The sequence below is a fragment of the Oncorhynchus kisutch genome, unplaced genomic scaffold, assembly GCF_002021735.2.
Source record: "Oncorhynchus kisutch isolate 150728-3 unplaced genomic scaffold, Okis_V2 scaffold892, whole genome shotgun sequence".
Taxonomy (NCBI): domain Eukaryota; kingdom Metazoa; phylum Chordata; class Actinopteri; order Salmoniformes; family Salmonidae; genus Oncorhynchus; species Oncorhynchus kisutch.
In genome coordinates, this window is record NW_022262837.1 from 257,117 (window position 1) to 279,656 (window position 22,540).

At 46.0% G+C, this 22,540-nt stretch overlaps 1 protein-coding gene across 1 annotated transcript in view; it reads right to left on the bottom strand.

Annotated features, from left to right (window-relative positions):
- Window positions 1-21,714, bottom strand: part of LOC109901271 (serine/threonine-protein kinase ULK4-like) — a 71,939-nt gene extending 50,225 nt beyond the window's left edge. The window contains exons 1-3 of the mRNA XM_031816893.1: window positions 21,675-21,714; window positions 15,031-15,197; window positions 4,409-4,501 (exon numbers count right to left, since the gene is read on the bottom strand). Coding sequence (XP_031672753.1) covers window positions 4,409-4,501; window positions 15,031-15,197; window positions 21,675-21,714 — 300 coding nt within the window. The remainder of the gene's footprint in view (window positions 1-4,408; window positions 4,502-15,030; window positions 15,198-21,674) is intronic.
- Between the last annotated feature and the right edge of the window lie 826 nt (window positions 21,715-22,540).

Genomic DNA, 22,540 nt, shown 5'->3' on the forward strand with positions numbered 1-22,540 from the left:
TTCCCTTCACTCTTCCATTCCACTTCTTCATACTCTGTAATGAGTGTCTCCGTCCCAAATGGCACCCCATTCCTTATATAGGGCCTGGTCAAAAAAAAAAAGTGCACTAAAAAGGGAATATGAATCCATTTGGGACACTCCCTTTGCCATGCTGCTATTCCATGGACAGCTCAGCCCATATTGGTGCTGAATAAGAGCCATGATGACGTCTCGGAAGGAGATTTAGAATGTATCCTGAGACTGATAAAAAAATAACGCAGGTCTGTGCTGAAGGTACATATGGGGGGGTTACTGTGATAGGCAGTCCCATAGTTTCTGTTCCATTTCTATATTTCTGTGTCAAACAGTACTGACTGACTGATGAACCATCCATGGGAGGACTCTCTGTGTAACTAGGTGTAATAGTAGCCTGGTATCATGTCTGGTTGTGCTGTATAGCGAACTCCAATGATCATTATTTGGCAATAACGAACATATGAGTTGGCTATACAAAACAAACAGATGTGGGACCAGGCTAGGTATAGTGGCCCTGCCCTAATGAGAGTGTCTCCTGTTGACATTAGAGGCTAGGAGGCTAGGTATAGTGGCCCTGCCCCGATGAGTTCCATGCTGTGGACATTAGAGGCTAAGGGGTTGGACTAGGGAGCTAGGCTAGGAGGTTAGGCTAGGGAGCGAGCCTAAGGCTAGGGGGCTAGGTATAGTGGTCCTGATGAGAGTGCCTGCTGTAGACATTAGAGGCTAGGGAGCTAGGTTAGGTATAGTGGCCCTGCCCTGATGTGTGCCTGCTGTGGACATTAGAGGCTAGGTGGTTAGACTAGGGAGCTAGGCTAGGAGCCTAGGGAGCTATACTAGCGGGCTAGGCTAGGGGGCTAGGCTAGGGGGCTAGGCTAGGGGGCTGCTAGGCTAGTGGGCTAGGCTAAGGGGCTAGGCTAGGGGGCTAGGGTAGGGGGCTTTGAAGCTTCATCAGCGAGTGAGAGAGAGACACTTTGGGTTATAAGCAATGGACCTTCTATAGGAACCCATCACATCACTGTGACCTAGTAATGAAACTGAGCTCAGCTCAGGGCTTCTCCCTCCAGTCCCCACCCAGTCCTCTATTTCAGTAAAAGCTAAAAGCTAGGGGCGTAATCACTGGGGTTTAGGCTCCATTCACCGCTGATTTGTTGCTGCCCTCTTCTCCTCTTCCCCAGTCCCATGGGGCTAAGGGGCCAGGGGCGCAGAGAGGGCCTAATCCTGCCCCTCTTTTGTACGCCGGCCGCCACTCAGCACGAGCCAAATGCCGAAATCCCAAACAATGATCCAGAAAGAGCCCGCCCCCAGGTCTATCCCAAAAGGCCCGGCATTCTAAACTCCCTGCTCAAGCCAAACCCACCACTGAAAGGCTCTTTAGTCTCACTGTGCAGTCCTGTGCTGATAGTATTGGCATCTGAACAATACTAAGTCAAAACAGACAAGAGTTAACACCTGCTCAGCAGGATTTACATCAATATCCTGTTTACTCAACAGTGGTAGTAGATGCATCTAAAGAAGAATAAGAAATAACATGCAATGAATCCAATGCATGAAATCAAAGCTATTAAAGTGGGCTGAAAGAGGAGAGGGGAGCAACTAGTGGACTGACGTGTGGCAGTGCTGCCCTCTAATGCTGCCCTCAGAGTTCTGCTGCTGCCCTCAGAGTGCTGCTGCTGCCCTCAGAGTGCTGCTGCTGCCCTCAGAGTGCTGCTGCTGCCCTCAGAGTGCTGCTGCTGCCCTCAGAGTGCTGCTGCTGCCCTCAGAGTGCTGCTGCTGCCCTCAGAGTGCTGCTGCTGCCCTCAGAGTTCTGCTGCTGCCCTCAGAGTGCTGCTGCTGCCCTCAGAGTGCTGCCCCCATCATGACAGAACATACTTCCCCTGCCCTAAACAAATGTATTCATTAACTCACTCACACACGCACACACAGATGCAAACACACACAAACTCTCCCAGGCATACTCTAGTTCTTTGTCAGTAAGTAACATTGAGAGGGATCCTGAGGTGTATTTACTAGGACACCTGCCTGTGTTGTTGAAGTCTGTATTTAACATGTGTTCAATAAGGCCTCTCTCTGCCTCAAAACACATACATCTTCTTGATGCACTGTGCTGGTGAAGGGCTAGATATATTCATAAACATTCTTCAACATGCGGAGCAAATGTTAATTTACAGTCGCTGTAAAATTGCATATTATCAGGCACAGAGTTTGGGAGCTCATGCTAAATTGTATGTATTTGAATAAATTCCCATTAAATCCTTTGCTATCGCTGTGAAAAGAGGAAGGCTTATATCAGCAGTATAACACTGATTAGAGGTTTGGTTGTCTCCTTCCAAGACATGGCTGTTTTTAGTGTGCAATCTGTTTGTGACAGACCACAAGTGGAGGTCACCGAGAGAGCAGGTTTGTGTTTCAGACCCTGTTGTGACACACTCTGTTCAGCCCCCCCCCCCCCCCCCCCCCCCCCCATAATGACACAACATACTCCCCCTCCCCATAACAAATGTATTAATTTACACACACACAAACACACAAACAAAGCCCCAGTCAAACAGAAGCCTGTTCAGACAGAGGTTGAGTGTGGTTCAACTGCAGGTCGCTGACTTCCAGGCAGGCACATTGTCATGCTCTCAGCTCACTGTTTTTATGCAGAAATATGTTGACACAAGGCTAGCAGTCTGGGCTGCTGGTGTACTGAGTGGTGGTGGTGGTGGTAGTGATTGTGGTGGAGGGAGGTGGATGGGGCTGGTAGATTGAGTCACTCCCCTACGGCTCAGAGGGACAGCTTGGCTGGGGCTGAGACTGGGGCTGTGGAGGTGGATGAATCCTGGGTCTGGCTACAGGCTGTCTGCGTGTCTGTGGCCAGGGGTAAACACAGAGTGGGCTCCATGCAGCACCACGGGGCGTGCTGGCATAAAGCGTTTAAAAGGCCTTCCCAGTGGGTCTGTTCTCCTATGCCATCTGTGTGATTTACATGGCCAGAGGGGAGGCTTGCAGAGTGTTCCTATGTGTGTGTGTTCACTCAGTTCACTCACTCAGAAATACCAACTGAGAGTATGGTGGACCAGAGGTACTCTAGGGGGGAGGCAATATGGTGTGTGTGTGTACTCTGTGTGTGTGTGTACTCTTTGCTTTGCTATGTGTGTGTACTGTGTAGGAGTGTGGCGCTACCATGTGCAACAGATACAACTTGTCCACTGGACGTCGTCAATCATTCAAGCCCCTGGTACTTTATGAAGGTGAGTTACCTTCTCCTAACCTCAAGGCCAAAGTTAGCCGTGAATGAGAAATACTTTTGAGAAATACGAAGGCCGGCGGAAATCCCAAATGCTTTTTATTTTAAGCCTATTTCACAGTGGAATGATGGGGCTAATAATAAAATGAAGTATGTAACGCAATATCTACCCAATAACCTCAACTCTTCATTTTAAAACGCAGGAGCCATCTATCTCTGACGCTGTCATCATTATTCATAAATCTATTTCTATAGATTCTCATATCACAGAACCAGCTGAAACCATTAAACCACAATGGGTCGTCCATTATTGATGATGCGTTCAGAATCCACTCAGTTTATGATGTTGTATCAGCAACAGGTCAAGTTTTCAGGGGCTTGGTCAAAAGGCATGACTGATAATGAAAGTATTATTTAATATTGTTTCAAATGAATTATTTCAAGCTGACTATTTGATGTTTTATCATAAGACTAGCTACACTCAATTAGAATGGAAATGGGTAAATCACATGAAAAATACACTGGGAATGGATCATTACTTTTTCCTAACATATTTGCGTCATGTTGAATAATATCGGCAAAGATGAACCAGCATTTACCTGGCAGTGGCTAGCACTCTCTTCCAAATCCCTTGATCTGAGGGCTCCAGCACTTTTCAAACAACTTATATCAAGTATTTTTGGATATCCTATATAAATACACTGCACTGTTTTTTAAACTGTAATAATAACACATCCAGTACTAACAGACAGACATACAGGTACAGACATACAGGTACAGACAGACAGGTACAGACAGACAGGTACAGACAGACAGGTACAGACAGACAGGTACAGACAGACAGACAGACAGACAGACAGACAGACAGACAGACAGACAGACAGACAGACAGACAGACAGACAGACAGACAGACAGACAGACAGACAGACAGACAGACAGGTACAGACAGACATACAGGTACAGACATACAGACAGACAGACAGACAGACAGACAGACAGACAGACAGACAGACAGACAGACAGACAGACAGACAGACAGACAGACAGACAGACAGACAGACAGACAGACAGACAGACAGACAGACAGACAGACAGACAGACAGACAGACAGACAGACAGGTACAGACAGACAGACAGACAGACAGACAGACACCATGTCTTACCATCTGAATGAGCAGGGATGTGAGTTGTGTCAGAGGTTTGTTGATGAGCAGGAGGTCCTCTGCAGCCTGGGTCTCTCCCTGGGACTCAGCTCCCTGTAGCATGCACGCACACAGAGAGAGAGAGAGATCAGTTGACTGCCTTCAGATCAGAACTGTTGATTGACAACAGTAGGTTATTGTTTTCGTCTCAGCAGTAAAGAAAATGAGAAATCAATACTGTAGGAAAGAGGTAAAACAGAGAGATGAGTGAAGGGTGTTGAGACAGACAAACAGACAGACAGACGGACAGACACACAGGCGGAGAGGCACACACAGGCAGCACTGTGTTGAGCTAGGTTTCATCACATCTGCTAAATATTGGCTGAGGTCTGAGATGAACCAAGTGCAAGTCTTGTCCTGGGTAGAACAGTATTACTAGTCCTGTTGAACAGCTGTAGCAGTGTTGTTTAGGTTAGTACAGTAGAACAGTATTACTAGTCCTGTTGGACAGCTGTAACAGTGTTGTTTAGGTTAGTACAGTAGAACAGTATTACTAGTCCTGTTGGACAGCTGTAACAGTGTTGTTTAGGTTAGTACAGTAGAACAGTATTACTAGTCCTGTTGGACAGCTGTAACAGTGTTGTTTAGGTTAGTACAGTAGAACAGTATTACTAGTCCTGTTGGACAGCTGTAACAGTGTTGTTTAGGTTAGTACAGTAGAACAGTATTACTAGTCCTGTTGGACAGCTGTAACAGTGTTGTTTAGGTTAGTACAGTACAACAGTATTACTAGTCCTGTTGGACAGCTGTAGCAGTGTTGTTTAGGTTAGTACAGTAGAACAGTATTACTAGTCCTGTTGGACAGCTGTAACAGTGTTGTTTAGGTTAGTACAGTAGAACAGTATTACTAGTCCTGTTGGACAGCTGTAACAGTGTTGTTTAGGTTAGTACAGTAGAACAGTATTACTAGTCCTGTTAGACAGCTGTAACAGTGTTGTTTAGGTTAGTACAGTAGAACAGTATTACTAGTCCTGTTAGACAGCTGTAACAGTGTTGTTTAGGTTAGTACAGTAGAACAGTATTACTAGTCCTGTTGGACAGCTGTAACAGTGTTGTTTAGGTTAGTACAGTAGAACAGTATTACTAGTCCTGTTGGACAGCTGTAACAGTGTTGTTTAGGTTAGTACAGTAGAACAGTATTACTAGTCCTGTTGGACAGCTGTAACAGTGTTGTTTAGGTTAGTACAGTAGAACAGTATTACTAGTCCTGTTGGACAGCTGTAACAGTGTTGTTTAGGTTAGTACAGTAGAACAGTATTACTAGTCCTGTTGGACAGCTGTAGCAGTGTTGTTTAGGTTAGTACAGTAGAACAGTATTACTAGTCCTGTTGGACAGCTGTAACAGTGTTGTTTAGGTTAGTACAGTAGAATAGTATTACTAGTCCTGTTAGACAGCTGTAACAGTGTTGTTTAGGTTAGTACAGTATAACAGTATTACTAGTCCTGTTGGACAGCTGTAACAGTGTTGTTTAGGTTAGTACAGTAGAACAGTATTACTAGTCCTGTTGGACAGCTGTAACAGTGTTGTTTAGGTTAGTACAGTAGAATAGTATTACTAGTCCTGTTAGACAGCTGTAACAGTGTTGTTTAGGTTAGTACAGTAGAACAGTATTACTAGTCCTGTTGGACAGCTGTAACAGTGTTGTTTAGGTTAGTACAGTAGAATAGTATTACTAGTCCTGTTAGACAGCTGTAACAGTGTTGTTTAGGTTAGTACAGTAGAACAGTATTACTAGTCCTGTTGGACAGCTGTAACAGTGTTGTTTAGGTTAGTACAGTAGAACAGTATTACTAGTCCTGTTGGACAGCTGTAACAGTGTTGTTTAGGTTAGTACAGTAGAACAGTATTACTAGTCCTGTTGGACAGCTGTAACAGTGTTGTTTAGGTTAGTACAGTAGAACAGTATTACTAGTCCTGTTGGACAGCTGTAACAGTGTTGTTTAGGTTAGTACAGTAGAACAGTATTACTAGTCCTGTTGGACAGCTGTAGCAGTGTTGTTTAGGTTAGTACAGTAGAACAGTATTACTAGTCCTGTTGGACAGCTGTAACAGTGTTGTTTAGGTTAGTACAGTAGAACAGTATTACTAGTCCTGTTAGACAGCTGTAACAGTGTTGTTTAGGTTAGTACAGTAGAACAGTATTACTAGTCCTGTTGGACAGCTGTAACAGTGTTGTTTAGGTTAGTACAGTAGAACAGTATTACTAGTCCTGTTGGACAGCTGTAACAGTGTTGTTTAGGTTAGTACAGTAGAACAGTATTACTAGTCCTGTTGGACAGCTGTAACAGTGTTGTTTAGGTTAGTACAGTAGAACAGTATTACTAGTCCTGTTGGACAGCTGTAACAGTGTTGTTTAGGTTAGTACAGTAGAACAGTATTACTAGTCCTGTTGGACAGCTGTAACAGTGTTGTTTAGGTTAGTACAGTAGAATAGTATTACTAGTCCTGTTAGACAGCTGTAACAGTGTTGTTTAGGTTAGTACAGTAGAACAGTATTACTAGTCCTGTTGGACAGCTGTAACAGTGTTGTTTAGGTTAGTACAGTAGAACAGTATTACTAGTCCTGTTGGACAGCTGTAACAGTGTTGTTTAGGTTAGTACAGTAGAACAGTATTACTAGTCCTGTTGGACAGCTGTAACAGTGTTGTTTAGGTTAGTACAGTAGAACAGTATTACTAGTCCTGTTGGACAGCTGTAGCAGTGTTGTTTAGGTTAGTACAGTAGAACAGTATTACTAGTCCTGTTAGACAGCTGTAACAGTGTTGTTTAGGTTAGTACAGTAGAACAGTATTACTAGTCCTGTTGGACAGCTGTAGCAGTGTTGTTTAGGTTAGTACAGTAGAACAGTATTACTAGTCCTGTTAGACAGCTGTAGCACCACTAGTCTCACCCTTAACATATTCAAATCTTCAAATCTCCTTTAAAACAAATGACTGGCTTTAACAGCAGTCACCTCCTGGGAGGTAGATTTCATTTCTATGACAAACTGGCTGTTCCCTTTGGTGGATGGAAATAGATGTAGAACAAATAAAAATAAGACTGCTGGTTGGTTGGGTTAGACTGAAAGACACTCTCCATCTGGTTCTCTTCTGGTTTCTCAACCCCTCCCTCCTTTTCTCTCTCTCCCTCCTCTCCTCTCCTCTCACTCCCTCTTCTCCTCTCCCTCTCTCTCTTTCCTTCTGAGGGACTGCTGGCTTATTTTAAGCAGGTTTTTCGGTCAGCACAAAACTTTGGGAAGGAAGATTGGCTGTCTGCAGTTAATGTGATTATTATTCCATGCTATTTTTTCAGCTCTTCTTCTTTTGCTTAATTGTGAAGCATGTAGAACTTTCTCGATTAACTTCCTCATCCATTTAAAATATTAATTCTGAGTGAATCAGAGAGAGAGAGCGAGACAACTTGAAGACGACACTGGCCACATATTCTTCCTTCCTTATCATTATTACCTAAATGAATTTGGTTTGTGCAGAAGCCCTTTTAATGAGCTTAGCATTTTTTCATTCCAGTGAGAGAATTGATTTCCATTATGTCATTCCCCTCTCCTCTCGTTTCCTCTGTTCTCCCAATGTCCGGGCTGCATAAATATGTATACCAGGAAGTGGAGGAAGGCTCTGTAGAGGACAACTAAAGCTAATGAGGGCCAGTGGGAGACAATGGAGTGTCCCTCGGGTGGGGGACCTTGTGAATCCTTAGTGTCTAAAAGATGAACTTCAATGGGATATATTTGCTTCTTACTGCTCATCCTACTGGAAGTTGAGAAGAGGCAAATATATAAAATACAGTGCATTCAGAAAGCATTCAGACCTCTTGACTTTTTCAACATTTTGCTACGTTACAGCATTAAATAGTTGTTTTCCCCTCCTCAATCTACACACAATGCCCCATAATGACGAAGCAAAAACAGGTTTTTATAAAATTTATAAAAAATTTAAAAATGGAAATATCACATTTACATAAGTATTCAGACCTTTTACTCAGTATTTGTTGAAGCAACTCAAGTCTTCTTGGGTATGACGCTACAAGCTTGGCACAACTGTATTTGGGGAGTTTATCCCATTCTTCTCTGCAGATCCTCTCAAGCTCTGTCAGGTTAGGGAGGAGAGCGTCGCTGCACAGTTGTTTTTTTGGTCTCCCCAGAGATGTTTGATCAGGTTTAAGTCCGGGCTCTGGCTGGGCCACTCAAGGACATTCAGAGACACTGTGAAGCACGGTGATGAGGTGTGATGGTGTGGGGGTGCTTTGCTAGGACTCCTCAAAAGCTTCTACCTCCAAGCCATAAGACTGCTGAACACTCCTAAAATCGCCCCCGGACAATTTACATTGACCCCCCCACCCCCCTCCCTTTTGTACACTCATCCGTTTGCTTGTTACCTATGCATAGTCACTTCCCCCCCACCTACATGTACAGATTACCTCAACTAGCTTGTACCCCTGCACACTGACTCGGTACCGGTGCCCCCTGTATATAGCCTTGTTACCGTTATACTTATTGTGTTACTTTTATTATTACTTTTTATTTTTGTCTTCATCGTAAAAATGTTCTTCTTGAACTGCAATGTTGGTTAAGGGCTTGTAAGTGAGCATTTCACGGTAAAGTCTACACTTGTTGTATTCGGCGCATGTGACAAATACAATTGGAATTGATTTGAAGTGCTGCATCAGATGACCTGGCCTCTACAATCACCCGACCTCAACCCAATTGAGATGGTTTGGGATGAGTTGGACCGCAGAGTGAAGGAAAACAGCCAACAAGTGTTCAGCATATGTGGGAACTCCTTCAAGATGGTTGGAAAAGCATTCCAGGTGAATCTGGTTGAGAGAATGCCAAGAGTGTGCAAATCTGTCATCAAGGCAAAGGGTGACTACTTTGAAGAATCTAAAATATATTTAGATTTGTTGAAGACTTTTTTTATTTCATAGTGTTGATGTCTTCACAATTATTCTACAATGTAGAAAATAGTAAAAATAATGAAAAACCCTTGAATGAGTAGGTGTGTCCAAACTTTTGACTGATACTGTAAATTGTGGCAGGCCAGTGGGTTGGGTCAAAACGTTTACACAGTTCAGACACGGACAGAGTAGGATTAGCTCAGTTTCAAAGGTGTTTATTAAAATAAAAGTCCAATAGAAAAGAATAGGTCTCCCCAAGAGTCCCTCTCCAGGATACCGTCTTCTGGGCTCCGGGTCTTGCTGTATTCTGTGGGGATCAAAAACTGAACTCCCTCCTGTTACCTCTGGTACCGTCCCCAACTATACGGGAGTCCTTTCCTCCCCCAGTCTCTCCCTTGTGTGCTGCCCTTCTGGCAACTTTATGCGACTTGTACAGGTGGTGAGCAATCAGCCCTTGATTACTCACCAATCCCCAATCAGCCCCAATTAGTCCTGGCCGGAGAGCCCGTCGAGACCAGATGGAGCCATCGCCTCGTGATGTATACTCCGTCTGTCACCAGGCCTCGACGAGTCTCCCCCTGGTGGCTGACCTGCTGTACACCCCCCCCCCCCCCTAGCTCTGCCGGGGAGGGGACTGTCATCAGTGCGACGTATGTCTCCCTTCTCGATAGGTCATCCGCGTTTCTATGCTCCGCCCCTGACCGGTGCACAACAGAAAAAGAGAAGCGTTGAAGGGACAAGAACCACCTGGTGACCCAATCGTTTGTGCCCTTTCCCCTGGCCTAAGCTATAGCCGCAAAGTTGGGGATAACCCCAGGCTGCCAATGATACCTGCCAATATCGTTTGGTCAGGTCAAGGGTGCTGATGTACCGGGCCTTTCTCAATCGGTCTATGAGCTCGTCCACCCTCGGCATGGGGTAGGTGTCGAACAAGCTTATGTCGTTCACACCCCGGGAAATCATTACAGAAGCGCAGGCTACCGTCCGGTTTGGGCACCAATACGATGGGGCTGCAACATGCACTGTGAGACTCTTCAATGACCCCCATCCTCAGCATAGCCTCCGCTTCCTTTTAAACGGCCTTCCTTAGGGCCTCCAGAATCCGATATGGCCTCTTTCATACCGTTTCCCTGGTCCGGGTACAGATGTGGTGTTCAATGAGGGTCGTGCGGCCTGGCTTCTCGGAGAACACAGCCATGTTCCGATCGACGAGCTCCCTGAGCTCTTGCTTCTGGGCCGGGTTGAGGTCCTCATTGCTCGGGTCCACCACGGGTACCGTTGGCGTCCTGGGTCTCGACCATAACACGGCAAGGCTGTCCTCTCGTACCACTTCTTCAACAGGTTCACGTGGTAAATCTGTTGGGGCTTCCGCATCCCCGGCTGCCGTTCGCGGCAATTGACAGGTCCCAGCTTCTCGAGCACCTCGTATGGTCCGTGCCATGTTGCCAGGAACTTACTTTCGACCGTGGGGATTAAGACCAATACCCTGTCTCCCAACTGGAATTCTCGGGGCTGGACTCTCTGATTGTAGACCTGGGTTTGGGCGCATTGGGCCTTCTCCATATGTTCCCTCACGACTGGCCATATGGCTGTCATCCGCTCCCTCATCGTCTCCACGTGCTCTACCACGCTGCGTAAGGGGGTCAGTTGGGGTTCCCACACCTCCTTGGCGAGGTCCAGTAGGCATCGCGGCCTCCTCCCGTAGAGGAGTTTGAAAGGGGAAAATCCAGTGTACTGGGAAACTTCTCGGATTGAGAACATTAGGTGGGGTAGTAGCTGGTCCCAGTTCTTCCCGTCCTGCTCGATGACCTTCCGCAGTATTTCTTTGAGCGTTTTAATTGAACCGCTCAACGAGCCCATCCGTCTGCGGGTGGAAGACGGCGGTCCGGATCCACTTGATCTGCAGGAGAGCACACAAATCTTTCATTAGGCGGGACATAAACTCAGTACCTTGGTCTGTCAGGATCCCGTTCGGGATGCCCACCCAGCTAAAGAGGTGGAACAGCTACCGGGCGATTCCCTTGGATACTGCCCGTAGGGGAATAGCCTCAGGATAACGGGTGTCATAATCCACTATTACCAGGATGTACCGGTGTCCTCGTGCTGTTTTTACCAGGGGTCCCACTATGTCCATGGCGATGCGTTCAAAGGGTGATCGGTAAGGGGGACCAGTGCGTTTCGGAAGTGTGCCTTTGGGGCAGTCATTTGACACTCTGGGCAGCTGCGGCAGTAATCTTCCACAGCCCTCCTCATACCGGGCCAGTGGAACCGTGCGGCGATCCGTTCCCGGGTCTTCTCCATTCCCAGGTGCGCCCCCAACAGGTGGGTGTGGGCCAGCTGAAGAACAGTTTCCACGTACCGTCGGGGTAGCAACAAAACCTCTCGAAGTTCCCCCTGTTGGCGCGACACCTGATACAAAAGGTTATTCTTGATTTGGAAATGGGGGTATCGCCAGTCACTCACCCCCGGAACTAGCTGTCCATCCACCGCTATCACTTGGGCTGCGGCGGCTTTCAAGTTAGGATCCTCCCACTGGGCCGTCCCGAATTGTCCCCTCAGTTGGCCCCCAGGGGGTGTTTCGACTGGCCCCTCGAAATCGAGGAGGGGGAGGCTGGGCTCTTCCTCCTGTGGGTTGGGTTCCGGCACCCACTCCGACTCCGGACCCGTAGATATAGGTTGATCAACCGTTTGCTCCCGGGCCGCACAGGCGATGGGTCGTCCTCGCTCTCGTCTTCGGCCGGCTCTAACCTTCTTCCTCAGCTCGTGCCCCCACAGGGCCGCAAACAGCTGACAATCTTGTCCCAGTAGGAGAGGTACCAGCAACTCTGTTATTGCACCCACCATCATCTGGCAGTTCCCTTGTGGCATCACGATGTTGGCTCAAACGGTTGGATACCGCTTTGTGTCCCCGTGAACACAGGAAATGGACATCTCCCTGCCACATTTAGTATCCTGGTACAGCAGGCTCGTGGTTACGAGGGTAACCATATTTCTGGAGTCTAATAGAGCTTCCGTGTCATGTTTGTCAACCTTCACCGGGACCACAGGTGCAGCTGATTCGTGGTGTGACCAACAGGAGGTGACGCAGTTCACTGCGTGACACACCTCGCCTCCGGGGCTTGCTGATGGCATCGAATCCTCTCGAGCCGGGCAATTCCAGGCAGTGTGCCCCCGGGCGCCACACTCAAAACACCTTCTTTGGTTTCTGTCTACCTGGGGTCGTCGGTGGCGGGTCGGCCCTACACCAACCGTCTCTCCACGGGTTTGCGGTCTCTTGGCCCTGCCGACTGTCGGTTTGGGGTACACAGCAGTGGGGTTGTCTTCAAGAGACCATCTCCAGGATACCGTCTTCTGGGCTCCGGGTCTTGCTGTATCCTGTGGGGATCAAAAACTGATCTTCCTCCTGTTACCTCTGGTACTGTCCCCAACTATACGGGAGTCCTTTCCTTCCCCAGTCTCTCCCTTGTGTGCTGCCCTTCTGGCAGCTTTATGCGACTTGTACAGCCCTTGATTACTCACCAATTCCCAATCTGCCCCAATTAGTCCTGGCTGGAGAGCCCGTCAAGACCAGGCAAGTCCAGCAGATGGAGCCATCGCCTCGTGATGTATACTCTGTCTGTCACCAGGCCTTGACGAGTCTCCCCCTGGTGGCTGACCTGCAAAATATAGCTACTTCCTCACTGAGTCACCTAGATGTGATAGGTGGACATTGAGTGCCCTACACACACTCAAGCCCTCCGCCAACGCATGCACGCATGCACACACGCACAGACACGTAGAATCAGGAATTCCCCAGGGCAGCTGTCTAGGCCCCTTACTTTTTCATTCTTTACTAATGACATGCCACTGGCAACATCATACACGTCAGCTACTACAGCAACTGAAATGATTGAAACACTTAACAAAGAGCTGCAGTTAGTTTCAGAATGGGTGGAAAGTAATAAGTTAATCCTAAATATTTCAAAAACTAAAAGCATTGTTTTTGGGAAAAATCATTCACTAAACCTCAACTAAATATTGTAATTAATAATGTGGAAATTGAGCAAGTTGACTGTCATGGTCAAAACATATTGATACAACAGTAGCTAAGATGGGGAGAAGACTGTCCATAATAAAGTGCTGCTCTGCCTTCTTATCAGCACTATCAACAAGGCAGGTCCTACAGGCCCTAGATTTCCCTAGATTTCCTACAGGCCCTAGAACCTGAGAAAAATTCCAAACAGGAAGTGGGAAATCTGAGGTTTGTAGTTTTTGAACTCAGCCTTATCGAATACACAGTGGGATATGGGTCAAGACGCACTTCCTAAGGCTTCCACTAGATGTCTACCATCTTTAGAAACTTGAATGAGGCTTCTACTGTGAAGTGGGACCGGATGAGAGCTCTTTGAGTCAGTGGTCTGGCAGAGTGTCACAGCCTTATGACGCGCGGTCACGAGAGTTAGCTCTCGTTCCATGGCTTTTCTACAGACAATGGAATTCTCCGGTTGGAACATTATTGAAATTTTATGATAAAAACATCCTAAAAATTGATTCTATACTTAGTTTAACAAGTTTCTTCGACCTGTAATATAACTTTTTGAACGTTTCGTCCGACTGGACCAGATCGCGCTTTTGGATTTGTTTACCAAACGCCCTTTATTGTGGAACTGTGATTCCTGGGAGTGCATTCTGATGAAGATCATCAAAGGTAAGTGAATATTTATAATGCTATTTATGAATAATGTTGACTACCCAACATGGCGGATATTGCTCTGGCTGGTTTAGGCTCTGAGTGCCATTCTCAGATTATGCTTTTTCCGTGAAGTTTTTTTGAAATCTGACACAGCGGTTGCATTAAGGAGAAGTGTATCTAAAGTTCCATGCATAACACTAGAATTTTCATCAACATTTATAATGAGTATTTCTGTGAATTCATGTGGCTTCTCTGCACAATCACCGCATGTTTTAGAACTACTGAACGTAATGCGCCAATGTGAAATTAGATTTTTTGATATAAATATCCACTTTATCGAACAAAACATACATGTATTGTGTAACATGAAGTCCTATGAGTGACATCTGATGAAGATCATCAAAGGTTAGTGATTCATTTTATTTCTATTTGTGCTTTTTGTGACTCCTCTCTTTGGCTGGAAAAATGGCTGGGTTTTTCTGTGGCTTAGTGGTGACCGAACATAATCGTTTGTGGAGCTTTAGCTGTAAAGCATTTTTGACACTGTGGATGGATTAACGAGAATTTTATCTTTAAAATGGTGCCTAATACTTGTATGTTTGAGAAATATGATTTATGAGATTTCTGTTGATTTGTATTTGGCACCCTGCAATTTCATTGGCTGTTGGCGAGGGGTTCCACTAGCGGAATGGGGTAACAGAGCAGCATGCAAACATAGAACGACTCTAACAGGAAGGAGGAGGAGCTTTGCAAACATAGAACGACTCTAACAGGAAGGAGGAGGAGCTGTGCTGCTTGAGTGACAGGGGGCGGGGCTTGGCATGTGTGGGAAGCAGCCCCAAGAGAAAGGGAGAGAGACGACAAACAGAGTAAACGATGAAAACAGACATTACACGGCGGCTGAGTGGCGCTTCAAGGTATTGCCTGCAATATGGATCTCTTGCGATATGGATATATGCACATGATTCCGATGTGAAGTGTAGTAATTGTGCAGCCCTAGATACTGTACGTTTAGCATACCTGGAGTGCAATGCGCACCACTCTGGATGTGCTGGTCAGTACATTGTGCAGAGTGTCCAGTAGAGACAACAGGAGATCATGGCTACTCTTTCTCCCAGGCCTCTCCTCTCTCTCCACGTACAGGACGGCTGCCTCGCTGAAGACACTGCAGACCACCTCCACCAGACCTGAGTAAAACACAACACACACAGCATGAAGGATGACCAGACCTGAGTAAAACACAACACACACAGCATGAAGGATGACCAGACCTGAATATAACACAACACATACAGCATGAAGGATGACCAGACCTGAGTAAAACACAACACACACAGCATGAAGGATGACCAGACCTGAATATAACACAACACACACAGCATGAAGGATGACCAGACCTGAATATAACACAACACACACAGCATGAAGGATGACCAGACCTGAGTAAAACACAACACACACAGCATGAAGGATGACCAGACCTGAATATAACACAACACATACAGCATGAAGGATGACCAGACCTGAATATAACACAACACATACAGCATGAAGGATGACCAGACCTGAATAAAACACAACACACACAGCATGAAGGATGACCAGACCTGAATAAAACACAACACACACAGCATGAAGGATGACCAGACCTGAATAAAACACAACACACACAGCATGAAGGATGACCAGACCTGAATAAAACACAACACACACAGCATGAAGGATGACCAGACCTGAATATAACACAACACACACAGCATGAAGGATGACCAGACCTGAATATAACACAACACATACAGCATGAAGGATGACCAGACCTGAGTAAAACACAACACACACAGCATGAAGGATGACCAGACCTGAATATAACACAACACACACAGCATGAAGGATGACCAGACCTGAATATAACACAACACACACAGCATGAAGGATGACCAGACCTGAGTAAAACACAACACACACAGCATGAAGGATGACCAGACCTGAATATAACACAACACATACAGCATGAAGGATGACCAGACCTGAATATAACACAACACATACAGCATGAAGGATGACCAGCCCTGAATAAAACACAACACACACAGCATGAAGGATGACCAGACCTGAATAAAACACAACACACACAGCATGAAGGATGACCAGACCTGAATAAAACACAACACACACAGCATGAAGGATGACCAGACCTGAATAAAACACAACACACACAGCATGAAGGATGACCAGACCTGAATATAACACAACACATACAGCATGAAGGATGACCAGACCTGAATATAACACAACACATACAGCATGAAGGATGACCAGACCTGAATAAAACACAACACACACAGCATGAAGGATGACCAGACCTGAATAAAACACAACACACACAGCATGAAGGATGACCAGACCTGAATAAAACACAACACACACAGCATGAAGGATGACCAGACCTGAATATAACACAACACACACAGCATGAAGGATGACCAGACCTGAATAAAACACAACACACACAGCATGAAGGATGACCAGACCTGAATAAAACACAACACACACAGCATGAAGGATGACCAGACCTGAATAAAACACAACACACACAGCATGAAGGATGACCAGACCTGAGTAAAACACAACACACACAAGATGAAGAGGATCAAACAAAGGCAGTGTCCCAAATAGCATCATATTCCCTATATAGTGCACTACTTTTGACCAGAGCCCTATGGGAATAGGGTGCCATTTGGAACACAGACAAGAGGCTTTAGCTGGTGCCAGAGGACATAAACAAAGAACCAATGGCTCCACCACACAGAGTTTTAAAGTACAAGCTGGTGTTTTACAAGGCCTCAATACAACTCACTCTACTTAAAATGAAGTTGCACTTCTCTTCCATTGATGAAGTACATGAACCAGTTTCAGGCCTTGAGAGAAGGCCCTTAATGATACATCACAGAGAGTAGCTCTCTCTGACTGATGGGCTACTTCCTCCAGTATGATCTATACAGGACATTAGATCATATATAAACCGCAAGATGCTGCCATTGGTAGCAATATTATGATAGAAAATAGACTAATAATGAACGTAAATGCGAACTGGGTGCTTTTTGCACATGGAGGATGCCCCTCTAGACAGTCTGTATGATGCAGTTATATCACTGAGTTACAAATCATACTTCTCCTCCATCCCAATTACTACAGAAAGATATCATCTCTTTCCACTGACACAAAACCTTTGCCTTCTCCTGTCTAGTGCTTTGTTTGCCATGCCTTATTGAAATATTAAGAGTGTATGAATAATCTGCTTCGTCTTTAAAGACAGAATAACCTTTTCAGACAGTTTCTCAAGAGCGCTCTTCTCTGTCTGACCGGTCCCCCCGGATCAGGGCAGGTAGTTGAACCCTGTGCTGCCATCTGAGAGCAACGCTCTCTCCACAATAAACACCTGAGTCTTCAGTGGAACCATCCAGCTTTGAATAGATAGGTACATCTTCCAAGGGAGAATGACAGTGATAATATGATACATCATTATCTGTCATCTGGAATACAATGAGCAGCAGATTTCACCTTGACAAAAATTACCTGACAAAAATAAACCATGCAGTCAAAAAAACTCCCAGTTTTACATAAAAAAAATGTGAAGGACGGTACAAAAATCCTCAGAAAAGAACTAGGCTTAAATATATTCAGAATAGATTTGCCTCAAAAAAATGAACTCAATGTTGGGCAGATATTGTCTGATTGCTCAACAAACTGGCTACGGCAGGATGGCTGCATTAGTGCTGCTTCAGAGGAAATGATGAAAGGAGTAGAGAGAGAGAGGGAGAGAGAGTGAAATAGAGAGAGAGAAGGGGGAGAGTGAAATAGAGAGAGAGGTGGAGAATGAGCGAGAGGAGACAGAGAAAGGCATACAGACGGACAGAGGGCCAGTGAGAGTGGCGTCCATATTCAATGTACTGTGGAGAACCATTCTGATGAATAATATCCTGATGATGAATAATAATACAAAACAGTCTTCAACAGCGCTCCTCTCCCTATAGGAAGACTCTTCTTTAATAAGACTGGTTTTTGGTTTTGTATTTTTGTTTTTTACACCTTTTTCTCCCCAATTATGCGATATCAAATTGGTAGTTACAGTCTTGTCCCATCACTGCAACTCCCAGACTCGGGAGAGGCGAAGGTCGAGAGCCATGCGTCCTCCGAAACACGACCCGCCAAGCCGCACTGCTTCTTGACACAATGCCTGCTTAACCCGGAAGCCACCGCACCGATGTGTCGGAGGAAACACCGTACACCTGGCGACCGTGTCAGCGTGCATGTTACGGATGCAGGTATCCTGGGGGTATTTGTATTTCTCTTCTGTTCTAGTAACAGGTGGCAGTCATCAGTCATATCATTCTGAAGACACACCTCCTCCTGTTTCCTTTACCCAATCACATCCCTTTTCTCTTGGTTTAAAAACCCAGTCAGTTGTTTTCCCAGTGTCTCTCTCTCTCGCTTTCTCTCTATGGATTAGCTGAAGACCACATATTCTTTCATACCCCACAGTTTAGTTTGTTTGTGCAGATACATCTCACATTGTCTGTTATCATGTGAGTATGTTCTGCTGTGGTGTATTATTGTTGGTTGGTTGGTGGGAAATGGGGATAACCAGCCAAGTCACCCTTGGGCATACATTACCATAGGAAAACTTTGTCTAAATACCCCAGTTAGAACTGGGTGGACCACCCCCTGTATTTTATTGGTTAGTTAGCTAGCAGTTCTTTACCCAGTAAGACTAGCTTAGGGGTTTTGGGATATTTATTATTTCTTTCCTTTGGTCCAGCTCAGCCCCTTTTCCCCACACCCCATTACCGTGTGTTTGACAATAAACCTAAAGTGTTTGACGGTAGGTTTAGGTTGTCTGTGGATTTCTGTTAGTTCTCACTGTTCCTTTTCACTGTTGTGATTTGCATGATATATGTTAGGGTCTTGTTTCCCTCCCCCCTAAACTGATGTGAAAAGGGGGTTCATAACAGTGCAATCCACCCGGCCCGCCACAGGAGTCGCTAGACAGCGATGGGACAAGGACATCCCGGCCGGCCAAACCCTCCCCTAACCTGGACGACGCTGGGCCAATTGTGCGCCGCCTCATCGGTCTCCCGGTCGCAGCCGGCTGAGACACAGCCTGGGATCAAATCCGGGTCTGTAGTGACGCCGCTAGCACTGCGATGCAGTGCCTTAGACCGCTGAGCCACTCGGGAGGCCCTTAAGAGTGTCTTTTACCTGGAAATGGGAGTGGTTATAACCATGCTAATGAGAGTACCTGACAACAACCCTTCTGCCTGCCTGTCCATTGGTTTGTTTGTTTGTCTGTCTTCCTGTCAGCCTGTCTGTTTGCCTGTCCGTCTGTCTGTCTGTCTGTCCGTATAGCTATCTGCCTGCCTGCTGAGAAACACACAAAGGCCATACTAGAGAATTAAGGGCTCACTGGAAAAGGTCTGTGTGTGGGTAGAGTACACGTGTGTGTGTGTGTGTGTGTGGCTATATTCAAGCCTCTCCATGAACGACAAGGTTCTGGAAGTGTTGTGTTTTGACTGTGTGGTGACCTGAGGCAGCAAGACTGTTTATCTGTGTTTACCACTCCAGGCTTTTTGGAAGGAGACATTTGTCAGTGTTTCTGTTTTTCTTTCTCTCTCTCACTCACTCTGCATTTCTGAAGATAACTCATGAATATCTCCACAATGCCTTGCATTATGCCACAGACAATATAATTACTGTGGTGAATGGCCTAAACACCAGGCAGAAAAGCAGACAGGCGGGACATTGTCCTTTACAGTTCAGGGAAGCTATCCAGATCTCAACAGAAAGCTTCAGTTGCCATAGTGAAACGTAATAGGATGAATGGCTCTCTACAATTAAATGACTGTAGGTCTGAATAAACCCCTCAGAGAAACAGATACTTGACTGTAGGTCTGAATAAACCCCTCAGAGAAACAGATACTTGACTGTAGGTCTGAATAAACCCCTCAGAGAAACAAATACTTTGTGCACTGTATACAATATACACAGAGTATAAAACATTAGGAACACCTTCCTAATATTGAGTTGCACCCTCTTTTGCCCTCAGAACAGCCTCAATTCATCGGGTCATGGACTCTACAAGGTGTTAAAAGTGTTCCACAGGGATGCTGGCCCATGTTGACTCCAATGCTTCCCACAGTTGTCAAGTTGGCTGGATGTCCTTTGGGTGGTGGACCATTCTTGATACACAAAACCCCAGCAGCTTTGCAGTTCTTTACAAACTCAAACCGGTGCGCCTGTCAACTACTACCATACTCCATTCAAAGGCACTTAAATACTTTGTCTTGCCTATTCACCCTCTGAATGGTACACATACACAATCCAAGTATCAATCCTTCTTTAACCCATCTCCTCCCCTTCATCTACACTGATTGAAATGGATTTAACAAGTGGCATCAATAAGGGATCATAGCTTTCACCTGGTCAGTCTGTGTCATAGAAAGACACTCAGTGTACTAAAACACAACAAGCAGACTGGCTGTTGTGCTGCTACTCTACTTCCTCGTGCATGGCTCCGCACGGCACTACACAGCACTCCCAGGGGTCCCTTATCTCCACACTGGCCAATTAGAAAACTCATCTCATCCACTCACTGGCTGTCTCTCTCGCTCTCACACACACACATCCGGCCCTGCCGCGTTCGTCCACTCTCCCTCAGTCTCTCGGTCTCTCTCTCTTAAAAGAAGCCAATTATACCAGTTTTCCCCTGCCTGCGTTTTCGTGAGCCTGATCTGGAGTGGGCCACTAGCACAGCCAGAGACGGAGACAGAGAGAGGAGAGCTGCTAGAGATAGCTCTAATTACCAGGGTTATATTTAGTGCTGGGTCAACACATTCCTCAGAAAAGGACCTGATTGGTGCATAATGATGCTGACTTCATAAAGTCACTCGCAAGTGACCCTCCTGTAATGAGAAGGGTAAAGAAGGAAAGAGAGGAAGTCGCCCCCTATTTTGAAGGACGAACGTCAAGCCCCGGAGTGGAAGTGGTATTCCTATTGGTTGACAGGGGGAGGTGGGGGGTGGGGAGCGGGGCTTTTGTTGACAGACTGAGGGGTTTCCTCTTTCCTGTTCTGCTAGGTAGCAATTACAGCCAGGGACCTGAAAGCTTTCTGACACTCACACCTATAATTCACAGGGCCCCAGCCCCGCGCTCCAGCATGATGCAACATGCAGACAAAATACAGTTACTGACACAAACAGAGGTACAAACCGTTTGACACACCTGCAAAACGCCACAAGGTAGACTCTCCCGTAGCTAACAGCTAACCCATTTCCATAGCATTCTGAATACATTCTCCACTGAGCAGGTGCTACATGTTGTGCTGCTCCACAGTAATATAATGAGTAACCATTCAACATTGTCACTATGCAGCAGAAGCATTCAGTCAGTATAAGTGGAGCCAAAACAAAGATGAATTCTGTACTGATAATCCTCTCACTCACCTAATAAATTAAAAGCTCACACACTGCCATCTTCCTCTAATTTACTGTACCAATGTATAGCAACGTGTGTTTATTGAATAATCTCCATATCCATGATTAAGTAGAAGATGAAGTATCCATGATTAAGTAGCATCATCTGTTAGCAGCATCTCTCTGCCAGTCTACACTCGGCTCCATCATATCGGCACATGGCCTCTCCTATCATTGCTATGCAGATGACACTCAACTACTCTTCTCCTTCTCCCCCTTCTGACACCCAGGTGGCGGCACGCATCTCTACATGCCTGGCAGACATCTCAGCTTGGATGTCAGCCCAACACCTCAAGCTTAACCTTGAAAAGACTGTGCTGCTCGTCCTCCCGGGGAAGGCCTGCCCGCTCCAATACCTCTCCATCATGGTTAACATCTCCACGGTGTCACCCTCCCAGAGTGCCTTGGAGTTGACCCTGGATAACACCCCGTTGTTTTCTGCTAACATTAAAGCAGTGACTTGCGAGGGGGCGCTGGTGAGCAGCAACATGTGAAGACGCGTTTTCTCGGTGCTCCTGTCCAGGGCTGTAAGAGGTGCATAACTGGCTGCAGGGAAGTCAGGCGCAGGAGAGCAGACATAGGTAACAACCGGAGCAGTTTATTTAGGCAAAACAAACTGCACCCAGAAACGACAAAATACGGGTTAAAATAACCGGGCGCAAACCAGTTAGAAGTGCACAAACACTTTACAACAAACAATTCCACACACAGACATGGGGGGAACAGAGGGTTATATACATGTCACATAATGAGGGAATGTAAACCAGGTGTGTGGGAAAACAAGACAAAACAAATGGAAAATAAAAGGTGGATCAGCGATGGCTAGAAGACCGGTGACGTCGACCGCCGAACGCCACCCGAACAAGGAGAGGAACCGACTTCGGCTGAAGTCGTGACAAGGGCGAACATTTTACTATTAATATTTCACGAACACCTCCCCTACCGTGTTAATTTAGTAACATTTTATTAGGAGTCAAACACAATTTTTTTCTTGAAATTTT